At 36.9% G+C, this 14816-nt stretch overlaps 1 protein-coding gene across 1 annotated transcript in view; it reads left to right on the top strand.

Moving 5' to 3' along the window:
- The window catches only part of RYR2 (ryanodine receptor 2 (cardiac)), a 509242-nt gene that overhangs the window by 408258 nt on the left and 86168 nt on the right, over positions 1–14816 (top strand). Inside the window, 3 exon segments of the mRNA XM_012660153.1 lie at positions 565–668; positions 2215–2266; positions 8800–8853. Of these exon segments, the coding sequence (XP_012515607.1) occupies positions 565–668; positions 2215–2266; positions 8800–8853 (210 nt within the window).

Genomic DNA, 14816 nt, shown 5'->3' with positions numbered 1-14816 from the left:
ATTCTTTGTGTAGGCAAAGAAAATGTTCCACTTGAAAAGCAGTTTTCGTTGTTATGTGGGCTAAATTTTTATACTTAGGTGACAGCATTTTATTGCAAATTTTTTTAAATTGACCCCTCCCTAAAGCTAAAATTTATGTAGCAAATACACTCTCAGATAATTATAAATCTGCTTATAAGAATAGCATTCAGAATTTTTAAATTATTTAAGTTCTCCTTGCCTGTACCTTTTTTGGTCAAATTATTTTGTTTTAAGGTGCATAGTCTTTCTCTGGTAATGTAATGCATATATAACACACATTACATTTATAAGTGCATTGTATTGCATATATTACATTATATAGCTCATATACACACAACACACATACATAAATACATACATATAGATGCACACATATTTATAGCATGTATAATACATGTAAAATACATACACACACACACACATGCAACAATAGGCAAAGTAGGGCTTTCCTTTTATTCCTTGTTCCTATAACTCTTATTGATCCTGGATTTGAGTGAACATTTCTTTCAAATGTGAAATTTTACCAATTTGACTTTTTTATAGAAACCCGGGGCCGAACCTCCAGAAGAAGATGAAGGCACTAAGAGAGTTGATCCTCTGCATCAGCTGATCCTTCTGTTTAGTCGAACAGCTTTAACAGAGAAATGGTATGGTTGGGAGGGTTCATATGAGACATAGGAGGAGCAAATAAAGAAACTCATGTCTGAGTATTCTGTGTTTCATGTATTCATGCTTCAATTTCATCTTGTCTTGTTAGGAGACAGAGTTGTTCAAAGATATGAGCCGTCTGGCATGCATCTCCTGACCAACGTTCGTTCAGTTTCAGGCTTTAGTACCTACCCATGAGTTCTAGTTTTTCTTAACTACTTTGTAATTAGCTGATATCTTTGATTCTGATTTTTCTTATAAAATGATGTTTCTCTTTATCACAAACAGCTTTTATAAATAAAACAAACAATCAAAAAACCCCAAAAAACCCAAAGCAAATTGCAGTGCCAGCAGTGTGTAGAGACTGATGGTGACCCAAGATTTCCTGGGTAGATTGTATCTCCATTGTGCGGTGGGTCTCAGGTAACCTTTAGGGGCTGGGCGAGCCATCATTTCAACTTGGAAGTATCTCTGAGATCTATTTTAAGGACATTGCCCTTTTTATTTTTTATTTTTTTGGCCCTCTGTAGTTTTAGTTATGCAAATTCACCAAAGCCACAAAGGGCAAACCTCTATGGAATTGAAGAAATGCACTGTAAGGGCCCATAATCCAAATGTGCTCAGCATCTGCTCATTACATAGATCGGCTCTGGAGATGGGACATTGCAGAGGTTATAGAATATTTGTCTGCTTCCCTGTCATATGAAAGAAAGCCTGCTTTGCCCCAGGCCTCACCCATTCTCTGCAGAACCTGGAAGATAATATTTGATTATCAGCCTGCGTCTGCATAAATCTCAGAAGTCCCGAAGAATTCATGTGACCTCTTTGCATGCCATAATAATATACATTTCTCCTTCTTAGCTAATGTGATCCATCCTTTCTCTCACTATTTCTCTTTCTCTTACTATTTCCTAACTAACACAATCATCTCATCCCTAAGCATAGAGCAACTCTCTGTCTGGCATTGTCAGGTAATGAGGTATTTCTCGTAGTGAATTTTTCTCATGACTGAAGTTTAAAACTGCTACAATAACTTTGCAAATTTTAGGTATTTTTTGATGGAAACCTTTATTTATGTATTAAAGTTTCCATACTTCTTCAAAAGAGGATAATGAACATATTTTAACCTTTCTTAATTTTTAAGAATCATCATTATAACCATCTTATTTTTTAATTGTAACATAATAATTTGGAGTGTCTTCCCATCAAATGTCAAATTTCACTTCTGATGTCAAAAGCCCCTACCTCATTAAAATTTGCTTGTTTCAAATTTTGTAGTCTGAAGAAAATTAAAGTTATTTTATTTGTGTGTAAATCAAAAGACCGTTTATTCTGTGAGAATTGAAGGCCCTTCTGTGAGGTAAGATGGGACAGCAATTTAGGAACCCTGAGATCTTTGCTTTCTGAGTCTAGGATATTTCTGAGTGATTACTGTTGTCTAAGTTTTGTGTTCATTTAATTTTTAAAATGCATACTTGTTAGAAAAAAACAGAGGACTAGCCTTCTACTTAAAAATTGATGTTATTTTTTTATTGTTTCCCACAGCAAACTGGAGGAAGATTTTTTGTATATGGCTTATGCGGATATTATGGCAAAGGTAAGTAAGTATCCTTCCTGATTTTAATGTGTAATTTAATACAGAGAAATCACTGTCATCTGAACAAGGATAAGAATCTATGTATTTCTGGATTAAAACAAAACATTGTCGAATCTTAGAAAGAGAAGGGGCATTAATCTCAACTTTTCACTTGTTTTATGAATCTCTGCTCTAACTATCTTGACCAGTAATCATTGTTTCCTACTTTAACATTTTATTTATGGGAGCTCACTAATTTTCCAAACATTCACTCATTCAACAAATATCCACTGGGTATCAAGGTATTGGAGATAACATGTACGTAAGAAAGAAGAGCACACACCACACCTTCTTGGAGTTTATCATATTATGGGGAAGATAAAATTTAAGTAAATAATTATTTTTAAAAAACTGATCAGTTTAATGTAGAGGAACTATTAGACGTATTGAGAACAGGTTACATAGCACAGTAATGAGGCCTGCTTAGGGAAGGCTTTGACTGTTGAACCATGAGTTGGACATGCAAAAGCAGTAACGACTGGTACTTACTGAATGTTTATTCCATTTACTCCTCTCAACAAGAGGATGAACAAGGAAATTGGCATCAAAGAGGTCTCAAGGTTTTGCTCAGACTTCTGACTTGGGCACCATGTACCGAGATGGGAGCACCTGGATCATTACAGGCCTGGAGTGAAGAGGGAAGATGACAAAATAAATTTCGAACATTTTAACGATGCCTGTGAGATATTTAAGTGTAGGTGTCAGACTTGCAATTAGACGCTCGTGTCTGAGTCGGTATCTCAGGTCGGCTTATAAACATAGACTTGGGATTCATCAGCATTAGATGGTATTTGAAGCCACTGCGATGTATGATCTCACCCAGAAGGAGACAACAGTGTGGGAAGAGAAGGAGGCCTACGATCAAGCCTGGAAGGAAACGGAAATTTAAGAACTGGTTAGAAGAAAAGGAGCCCATCAAAAAAAAAAAAGAGAACCTTAAGTGTGAGCTAGTATAATTTGCTTGTTTCAGATTTTGAGCTATAGGAGTAAGTGTGTGGTCAGTAAAATCATATTCTGCTGAGAGGTTGACCAAGATAAGGATTGAAAATTCCCCGGCATTTATTACACGGACATAAGCAAGTAGGGATGCAGATGTGAGGAGATGCGGCATAGACATTCCTTTACTGGGAAGATCGAGAGGGAGGAGAAGGATAAAAGGTGGTGAATATCTAGATGGAATTGTGAGGTCGAAGGGGGATTATTTTTGTTGTTTGCCACTTGTCTCTTTTTTTAAAAGCACACTTTTTTTCTTATGGGAAAAAGCCAGCAGAATGGGCAAGAGAGTCTCCATGGAGTGAGGCCTTGAGTAGGTGAGAGCCTCTGGAGAAGACAGGTTACAGGGCATAGGGGAAAGCCGTGGCTTCCTAATTCTATTTTAAGACATAACCCACAGCGGGAAATATATTTGCCCTGTATAGTCACCTATCAGTATCATGGGGGATTGGTTCCAGAACCCCCTTTGGATACCAAAATCCACAGATGCTCAAGTCCCTTATATAAAGTGGTGTAGTAGTTGCATACAACCTACATAATCCTCCCATATATGCTTTAAATCATCTCCAGATTACTTATAATACCTAATACAGTGTAAATGCAATGTAAATGCTGCAATACAGCATTGTTTATGGAACACGGACAAGGAGAAAAAGTCTGTGTATGTTTGGTACCGATGCAACCATCCATTTTTTCCCCCAAATATTTTCTATCCACGGTTGGTTGAATCCGTGAATGTGGAATTAACTCATGGATACAGAGGGTCGGCTGTATATTTAAAAAATAAAAAATAAAAATATATACCACAAAAGAAAAGTTTCATGAAATCATGTCCTTCCTATGAGCAATATAATCTGAAATTTTTTATTCTAATTAAATAAAAAAATTGTTTCAGATAATGAATCACTAAATCGACGTCCAATTAATGGGTTGAAACCCATAGTTTAGTGAACACTGGGTTAAAAGATAAAAGAATAAAAGATACAAAGGGAAAAAGGGAGGATGCCAGGATAATGGCAGATCGTACATATTTCATTTTTGGGTCATCTGTTCTCTCTCTGAAGATGGAAGGACCGGAAGGACAGTCATCTGCTGAGACTGAAGGGTTAGGTGGAGGGAGCAGGGAGAGGAAGTTTTGAAGAGACAGGGAAGAGTTGAAAGAGAGTTGTGGCAATTGGCATGGTGTAGTGACTAGAAATTAAACTAATATTCCCAGGCAGCGTAGAAAGTCTGGTTTAGGCTGTCGTCTGTGAATCTGTGGCAGTATCAGTCTTCCTGGTTGAGTAAGTTTTCTCTAGCAGTTCACAAAACCAAATCCAAATTCAGAGGAGGGAAGTTAGATTCATCAAGGGTCAGGATTTTTGCCAGACTTCTGTCAAGGACAGGAGATCAAAGCAGGTTCATGTGCTGCTAGGAGGTGGCTCAGAAGGAAGTGAGGAAAGAGGGAGCTGACAAAGAGATTGTAGAGCAGCCCACGGGACGGGTGTCCTCTGCAACTGAACCGAAATGGGCCAAACAGGTAGAAGCTTCTGGTTTGGAGAACAGTATATTTCTCGAACTCCTGACCTTAAGCAATCCTTCTGCCTCAGCCTCCCAAGTAGCTGGGACTACAGGCATGTGCCATCATGCCCGGCTAATTTTTTCTATGTATTTTTAGTTGTCTGGTTAATTTCTTTCTACTTTTGGTAGAGATGGGGCCTCACTCTTGCTCAGGCTGGTCTCGAACTCCTGACCTCAAGTAATCCTCCCTCTTCGGCCTGCCAGAGTGCTAGGATTACAAGTGTGAGCCACTGCGCCTGGCCTAAGAGAAAAGTAGATTTCTGATTGTTAAAGTTCTTCCTTGTGACTGAAACAGAATTTGCCTCCACATTTGCTGTTCTTGTCTCCTAAAGCTGAATCTAATCTCTTTTGATAGATGATCAAGTATTTGTAGATGGCTAACCGGCTCATCTTTTCTTTCAAGATTTTCCCCTTCATAATTAAATAATTTTATTTCTCTTACTGTTTAACGTACCCTGGGAATATCAAGGCCTGTACCTCTTAAGTTTTTCCACCCTGCACGTGCTCCAGTATTTCAGTATGTGCCACCCAGAAGTAAATTGAACGCAGTGTTCCAGTTATGACTTCACCAGTGTAGTGCATGTGGGTATTGTATCTGCATTTATTCTGCCTTAGACCCTATGCATTTGCCATCGATTTTAAGAATGCATTAAATTTTTAGCAGCCTAATCACATTTTTTGTCAACTTTTCAGCTTGACTGTCACCGAAAATTCTAGGTTATTTATGAATCTCTATTGAGTTTTTTATCACATACCTTGTATTTACACAGTTGATTTAATTTTTTAAATTGAGTATATGTTATCATTTCTCTAATTCAAGTCAGACCATCATCAAAGACTGAAATCTTTTTTAACATTCATTCAGTCTGTCATTAGTGTCATCTGTTTCCATTTATGTTAACCAAAAACTTGATAAGTACGATTGATTTCTCTATTTATCTAAGTTGCTGGTAAACAGCTGGTATTTCTATACCCTTTCCCAGACTGATTCATCTACCTTAATTTGAATGTATATAATCATATGCCTTTAATCCTAGCACTCTGGGAGGCTGAGGTGGAGGATTGCTTGAGTTTAGGAGTTTGAGACCTGCCTGAGCAAGAGCAAGACCCCATTTCTACTAAAAATAGAAAAAATTAGCTGGGTGTGGTAAACACCTGTAGTCCCAGCTATAAGGGAGGCTGAGGAAGGAGGATCCCTTGAGCCCTGAAGTTTGAGGTTGCAGTGAGCTGTGATGACACCACTGGACTCCAGCCTGGGCAACAGAGCGAGATTCTGTCTCCAAAAAAAAAAAAATTATAAAAAGCCAAGGTCACTGTCTTACGAGATTTCTCACCCATTAGCTCTATGCTAGTCAGATTTAGTTTCAGACTGGAAGTTTCTGTTTTTTGATTCCTCAGTCTTCTGAGGAGTTATCCAATCAGAAAGACACCAAAGAATGTATGAAATATACTTCTTTTGCAGAATGAAATTTTTAGCAGACGCTGACAAGCTCACATGCCCTATTTGCTGCGTTATGTACTCTCATTGACAGTTTTGAATTTTGTTCTGGATATCTGAATGGTCTGAACTGAGTCCTCTATTTTATTTTTTTTCTGTTTTTTTTTTTCTTCTAAATTCTATAATCCGTGCTTCTGCCTCTTTATGTATGAGTCTTATTCATGTTTTTCTTAATTGGCATATGGTATAACTCTCCTTTGCTTAGAATTTAGCATTCTGATCCAGAAGCAAAATTCCATGCTGCAAGACTGTCTGATATAGCTCTCTGTTTGCTTAGTATTTTCATATATGTTACATGGATGCCATTTGCTACTGAAGATCATATCTCTTATGCGTGTAAATCCTTCTGTTTCTGTCCTGTACATTAAACAGTTGCTAGAAGCCAGGCACAGTGGCTTGTGCCTGTAATCCTAGCACTCTGGGAGGCCAAGGCTAGGAGTTTGAGACCAGCCTGAGCAAGAGTGAGACCCCGTCTCTACTAAAAATAGGAAAAATTAGCTGGGCGTCATGGCATGCACCTATAGTCCCAGCTACTTGGGAGGCTAAGGCACAAGGATTACTTGAGCCCAGGAGTTTTAGGTTGCTGTGAGTGAGGCTGATGCCACAGCACTCTAGCCTGGGTGACAGAGCGAGAACTTTGTTTCCAAAAAAAAAAAAAATATATGTATATATATATGTATATATTTTGTATTAGTATTCTGATCTGCTTAAATAATAAACATGCTTGTTATCTGATAAACTCCTTGTACTTTTCATTCCCATTAACTAATGCTAATTCCTCATTAGTTTGCCTTTAATTCTAATGGGAGACATTAGAATAGTTAATCTTAAGGAGCAGATAAGCAAAACTCCGCTTACTTTGACATTAGATAAACAGGACGTATTTATGGAGGACTGCACATTTGCCTTCCAAATCGATTTTACTAAAGTTCTGATGGGTTCTTATTTTTTAAATTCCTGGTTAACTGATGACTTAGGAGGCAGGGGAACATTAACACATAGTAGAAAATGTCCTGCTCTCTGAACGAATCATTAATATCATTGCTTTTGTGGTGAAACATGCCATTTAGCACTTTACCCATATAGTGAAATTGTCACAGGTCCATGTCCCCGTCTTTATTTCCTCCCTTGCAAACCATGTTCGCATGCCTGTTACTCTGAATGGAAAGGGAGGTGTTCAATGTATATTTGTTGAATGAATGAAAGAATGTGATAAGCCTTTTAGGATTTATCATTGAGTGGCCAGTCTCCTTCCCACACCCAGTTCATCTCCAGGCCCAGAGGACTGCAACTCATTCAATTAAAAGTATTTTTCTGATTTGTAACTTATATATGTTACCATTTGCCCCCATACACCTCACTGATACACTGAATGCTTACCAAGTGTAGAAATATTCAGAAGGAATGGAACAATCTACTTTTGAAGAGCTGTAGATTTCTTCCTACTGTAGGTATTGGTTAATGACCACTTTCCTCTGGTCACCATTATACTCCAAACCATAATAATAGCAGCTGAGATTTATTAAAAGTTTATTATTCTTCAGACACTTTTTTTCTAAGTGGCATATAATTTACATGTATTAAATCATGAGCTCCTCTCAAGAACCCAGGTACTCTTTTAGTTATGCCTTCTTAAATATAAAGCGATGGAGACAGAGAGGTGAAGGAACTTGCCCAAGGCTGCACAGCTACTAACTGCCAGCATTGGTATTTGAAGCAGGCACTGTGTTTCTGGAGCCCATGGTACTAACCACCATACCCTTCTGCCTCCTTAGCAAGCGAAAATTTCAGCTGTGGGAATCAGATAAGAATACGTGCGTGGTTCAGCACAAATCCTATATCATTTCTGGGAAAGTTACCCCAAAATAATAGAATAGTCATTTTTATTGTTTTTATGTATAAAGTAGATTATAGGTAGCAGTTAGAATTTCTCTTTATTCCTTTGAGTGAATTACGATGAAAAGTGAACTTAAAAAGATTAGAAGAATCACTTTAATTAATGGACACTGCTTTCCATTAATTTTAATTAATGGTTATTGCATGTGCCTGTATTAGTGCATTCTAATGACAGCATGGAAAAAAGAGAAGAATCCTTGTCTTCAAGATTTACAATTTGGTTTGTACCAGAAAAATGCATGAATAAGTAGTATGTGTAGTATGATATGGACCTCGTAATTATCTCTATGTTATTTATAATTAGGTAATTTAATATTTTAATCTTATAAAAGCACTATATATAATTTTCTTTCTGGTTATAAATATGGTCATGAATTCATCAATCATGTCATCTAAGTAGTATATGTAATATATGTATATATGTAGTTAAACAATGTTGATAGTAAATTACGAATGATTTGGTGTTCTATGTTAAATAATTCTTTTGTACTTTCTGCCTCAACATATCCCTGTCCACTCTTTTTTTTTTTTTTTTTACATGTATCAGAGTTGTCATGATGAGGAAGATGATGATGGTGAAGAAGAAGTGAAGAGTTTTGAAGTAAGATTGATCTTTCTAGACATGCCTCTTTCTATCTTGAAACATTGTTTCATAGCTTATAACTGACATTTCTGTTTCTTGCTTCATGGCTTATTGCAGCTTATTGTGTCAAGGAACTGCATGTCAGAGCTGGATGGACACACCCGAGTCCTAACATTTGCTGAAGTTAAGAACAAAAACCATAGAATAGTTAAATAATAGAATAAAGCCCATATGTTCAGAATGAGTGTTCCTGCGAACCATCCGAGATGAGACAGCTTTAAATTGTCCTCATCTCAGTGATGTTGTGGTCTGGAATTTCCAATAGACATGTGAAGAAAATATTTATTGAAGAGCAACATAACATCAAGTTTTTAATTAAACCCTTGGTGTGGTATTTGTTCCTGAATTGAAGTCTTAAAGATTTGGCCTCTTTTGACTTCTGCCCGATTAGGTCACTCATTCCGTGCACATATGTAGGTGGCGGCACACGACGCAGTTTGCTTGCATGAGTTAGGAGTGCATATATTCCTAGGACTGTATTGTATTTTATGATTATTTTCTCAAACATTCTCAGCCTTTAAATATCCCATATAATTTGAAATGCTGCTTAATGTTAATTAGCTGGAAGGAAAGTTAATATTATTTTCCCTCTTTGCTTATAGTGTACTTTTGCTTTGTATGGGAAAAACTAGTTGTTGCTAACTACCACCTTTCTCATTTATTGGTTCCTTTTTTTTTTTTCCTTTTTTTAGAATCTTCAAAAAGAAATTAAGTGTAAGGAAATAGAGATTAGATTCTTTTTTTTTTTTTCCTATTAATTTACACATCTGGCCTTTGAGCTAGAAGTCTGGAAACATAGCAGTAGCCAGCAATGAATCTTTAATTAAAGTGGACCCCACAAAAACATATAGCTGAGGAGGGAGCTCAGAGCATTGCCTATCCAGGAACAATTTGATATGAGCATCTGAAGTCAATGTGTTGAAAATACAAAAACAATTTAATTTGAGGATAACCCGTGACTGTTGCTGGCTGAGAAAAATACCATAAGATTAATTTTTCTATGGCACTATAATCTTTCCTAATATATGTATGTTCTATTCTCAAATCCATCTTTATTGATAAGCAACTGAGTTAAATTAGAATGCCCTGTGAGCAGCAGATAATACTGTTTTTCTGAAGTGCACACCATTTACGGTCTATCAGTTGTCTTCAGAGCAGTTGTTTATTGCTATTTTGCTTCTTGTCCTCATCCTTCCTTAAGGTCACAGGATCCCAACGCAGCAAGGTAAAACTATATATGTGTGTGTATTTGTCTGGGTCTGAGTTTCAGTTTCTTGTGACATTTACCTTTGTTAGACCCAACATCTTGGATTCTTTTGTAATAAAAGGTCTTGAAAATCTTTCTGCAAGTTCATAGCTCCAATACAATTGGTCTCTTCAGTATCCCTTCCTTGACACAGGTTTATTCGTCTTGCAATTTCAAAGACTCATAATTTGAAATTTTTATCCTCCATGTTGACTTTGAGCTGCATACCGTGCTGGGATTAAAAAAAAAAAAAAATCCAGCCCTTAAGGTGAATAAACTTCTAGCTAGGGACTTTTAATTTTCAGTGCAGTGTTCTGACCTCATCCTTCTTGATTTTGTTTTTTTTTTTTTTACACCAGTCTAATCACCTGAAAACAGACATGATAAATGGTATTGCTGGTGAAATTGGAAAGAAGTCTGCTTTTCTGTTATGCTATTAATACCCTCAATTAATAACTAGAGATTGTGTCCCATGATTTTAATACTGATTTCATCATTTTATTAAAGGGAAGAAGTAGATGACCACTTCTATCTCTTAATATTTCAAATAACTAAATACTTGGAAAATTTGCTAAGAGAAAACATTTTGATCTAGAATTATAAAATGATTTACTTTGATATGGACCCTGTGAAGCTTATAAGTTATGTTCATGTGGCCACTTAATAGGGAAATTGATCATAAACATCTCAGGAAGACAATATCAATAATGACTTTAGTTTAAAAAAAAAACTTTTCAGTTTATAAATATAAATTATTCTGCTTTACCTTCTGTAAAAAAAAAAAAAAAAAAAGTAAAGTATTTGCTACTAAAATGAATTTTTAGACTGTCCTGAAGAAACTATTCAAAAGAAACAAATTGAAATATTTTTAACTCACTATGAACTTTGGAGAAATATATTGTTCTTATAATATACCATGATCCTTATAAATCTTTAAATTTGAGTTCATGCATATACTATCAGATATAGCTCCAATCTGATGGGTATAGTGGTTAAAGGCATTGAGAAGAAGAAAGAAGTAGATGTAGAGAAAAAGCACTTTGGGAGGCTGAGGCAGGAGGATCGCTTGAGCCCAGGAGTTTGAGACCAGCCTGGGCAACATAGTAAGACCCCCATCTCTACACAAAAAATTTAAAAAATTAGTCAGGCACAGTGGCACATACCTGTAGTCTTAGCTACTCTGGAGGCTGAGGCAGGAGGATTGCTTGAGCCCAGGAGTTTGAGGTGACAGTGAGCTATGATTACACCACTGCACTCCAGCCTGGACAATGGAGCAAGACCCCAACTCTTACACCAAAAAAAAAAGAAAAAGAAAAGTGCTATTATAAGGACGTTTTCCGTGAGGAATACAATAAAGCACAAAAAACATGGAAAACAGGGAATGTGGAAGGAAAAGCTGGGTACTTGCCAGTTCTTTTTTCTTCCAACACCTATATATTTTATTGATATTGATCCTGTTAAAACTTGCCTGATTCAACTTGATAATTTAATTCCCTGTTTCATCTATAATATATGTAAATATGTTTTTCCTACAACTACATATTTAATAACTTTATTGCATATTTAGTTAATTTTTTTAGATTTGGGGCTACTTCAATATGAGAATCATAAAAGAGGACAGTTAAATCTTATAAGGAGGCCAACATTAATCAAAAGGGAAGAAATGTTTTATCAGTTACCTAAAAAGCACATTATTGCAGTTGAGTGCTTTATTTACCTTTTGAATATTTTATAAGCCAAAGCAAATAATAACAATAAATAAATAATAATGTCTCAAGTCAAATAACTATTTTCTGAGCATGGTGGGTTTTTCTCTCCTAGCTCAACAAAGAGCTTTGGTCTACCAGAGTAGACCACATTTTTTAATTATGATTTTGCAAAATACTTGGAAACATTCATTACATGGCTGTTTCTTCTCTAAAAGCTAAGGATATTGACATTGAATAATAATTCAGTGAAAGCATTTCTTTGGAATATTAAAATTCTATAATACAGAATTATTAATATTACTGAAAACCCTAAATTAATGGCAGTGGAGCTTAGGTAAGTGAGATGAATGGAGCATTAGCTTGTCTTCAAGGCCATTTTCTCAAATATTAGACAACAAGCTACATCTTCCTTTGGCAAATGCCCAATTTCTAGTTCACAGATGAATTCTCTGGTGAGTCCTTGAGGTCCTGTTATTCTGTACTGTTGAATCTCTGTGTCTTCAATACTAAATATGCCTGTGACAGAGCTGACATTCTATAATAAATACTTAGGACACTAGCATGTCTCTCTCAGACGGACCTCAGACATACCTAAAATGACATCATACCTGCCAATGTATGCTGACCAATGTCCAGCTCATACTCCAGAGTATGTACCATGAAGTATGGAAGAATCAAGTTAGGTCCAAAATGTCTTAAGGACTGATATTATATAGCACTATCTCAAGTATATAGAATTTGTGTCTTGCCCCTCCATGGATTTAATTTTAGATAGAATTCCATTTTTTGGTAGTTCTATAAGAATGAATTAGCTGTAAGATGTAACACCCCCAAATAACTATGTAATTTGAATTTTGAAGGGGTTTATTTAGTGCTCTTCACAGTAACAGGCAATTTAAATTAAAAGGTCTTCCTGAATCTTAGCAAAGAGAATCCTTCAATGCATAAAAATTAGAGATATAGCTATGGATATAAAATATTGAAACATTTATTCCTTTTATCAAAAAAAGTTACGATTCTGGAGTTTCTACTCCAGAAGCTACGTAAGCATGGAGTTGTTTGCTATACTGGTGAGTCATAGAGGGGAAAGAGGAAAGGAATTTTAGTGGCCGGTGTTCTCCAGTACTCATGCCTATTGCTGCAGTCTGCCAACTGCATTTTCATATAATTAAATGATCAGTCTCAACTAATGATCTGGAGTCTTAGCCCAGGTTTCCTAGAAAACAGAGGCAAAAAGCTTATGTGCTAATACTTTATTGGGGGTGGGGGGGTTACGATACCAGGGAAGTAAGAGTGAGAGAAAAAGAGAACTGATACAGGGAAGGAGAGGGCAAATAAGAGGTAGAACATCCTTGAGCTGACCACAGCCATTCACCAGTACAGCTTGTTGCACAGTTGTGTGGGATGCCTCTAGAGAGACCCCAGGTGCATACAGAATAGTGTCTCCTGGGGAAGAAGGGTGGGCACTTTACATGTGGGTTCCTTCCAATCTCCTATCACTTCCTGGTTCCAGGGAATTAATTTCTTCATACTTCCTGCTCATAGTAACAGCTCTTCCAGGCAACCCTTGGGGAAGACAGAGCTGCCTTGGGTCCAGGCTGTCCGGGGTCCAGGTACCATATTCTCTCTTTATCCATCAACATGGAGTCTCCTTAGTGAGTGGTAACGGTGTAGCAGCTGACTTTCATAACCAGAGTATGGTGTCAGTCATTTCTAGGGTCATTCTGGCTCAGGAGCAAGTGAAGTGGCCAAAGCTTGGAGAGAAGGGAGTTAGACAGAGGTGGGGTCCTGGCCCCGGTACAAGGGAAATTCCCAGAAAGCAAGTGCTCTATATTGCATGTGGTAACTCATGTATGTGAAGACGTGACCCTAAATAGCAGACTGCATAGAAGACATACAGGCGGCCTTCTGTATCCATGCTTTCCACACCCCTGGATTCAACCAACCATGGATTGAAAATATTCAGGAAAAAAATGCATCTGTACCCAACATGTGCAGACTCTTTTTTTCTTGTCATTATTCCCTAAACAATACAGTATAGCAATTATTTACATAGAACTTACATCACATGAGGTATTAATATTATAAGTAATCTAGAAACGATTTAAAGTAGAAGGGAGGATGTACGTAGGTTTATGCAGACACTGTGACATTATGCATCAGGGGCTTGAGCATCCCTGTTTTTTGGTATCCATGGGGGGCAATTGCTCTGGAACCAGTACCCCACAGATACTGAGGAATGACTGTATGTTTAAACATAAAATTGTGCATTTTTCGTATGCACAATAAGTTGACTTTATGTGCTGTCATTTTAAAAATAACCCCACTTGAAGCTCATACTTGACCAGATTATGTGCAATAAATGGGAAGCAGCAGTCACCAAGAGTGCAGACACTCAGATGGACTGCCTGTCTTTAAATCCCAGCTCCGTTACCTAGCACTGTGAGCTTAGGCCTCAATTTTCCTATCTATAAAATAGGGCTAATTATAGTATCTACTTCATAGAGTTGCCATTAAATTAGTCAGTACATATAAGACACTCAGAATGTTGACTAACACATAACAAGCTCTATAAATTTCCTGTTTATATTTAATCAATTTTACTTTCCCTGCTAAAAACAAGTCAAGAAAGCCCATATAGAAACTTTTACAGTACCGGAAGCATAAAACTACGCAATACAAGAGAACTGGATTCTCATTCGGGTGCCATTTGGCCTTCAGCACACCCCACTGAACTACTCTGTGTCTCAGCTTCCTCTTCTTTGAACAAAGAGCTTTGCACTGGATGTTCTCAGGGGTCAGATCCACCTTCAAAATTGTCTGGTGTGCTGTCCATGTGTAAGTTCTCTTCATTTATCACACCAATTTCACATTTCTTCTCAATGCGTAAATATTGACAAAAACATGCAAGTTCTCATTCCTTTTCTGCTTTTGTGGAGAGTTTCTTTAAAAAGAAAATAAACTCC

The sequence above is a fragment of the Propithecus coquereli genome, unplaced genomic scaffold, assembly GCF_000956105.1.
Source record: "Propithecus coquereli isolate 6110/MARCELLA unplaced genomic scaffold, Pcoq_1.0 Scaffold66, whole genome shotgun sequence".
NCBI classification, from domain to species: domain Eukaryota; kingdom Metazoa; phylum Chordata; class Mammalia; order Primates; family Indriidae; genus Propithecus; species Propithecus coquereli.
Note: the sequence above shows the minus strand (reverse complement) of the source record. Positions and strands in the feature narration are given on the sequence as shown.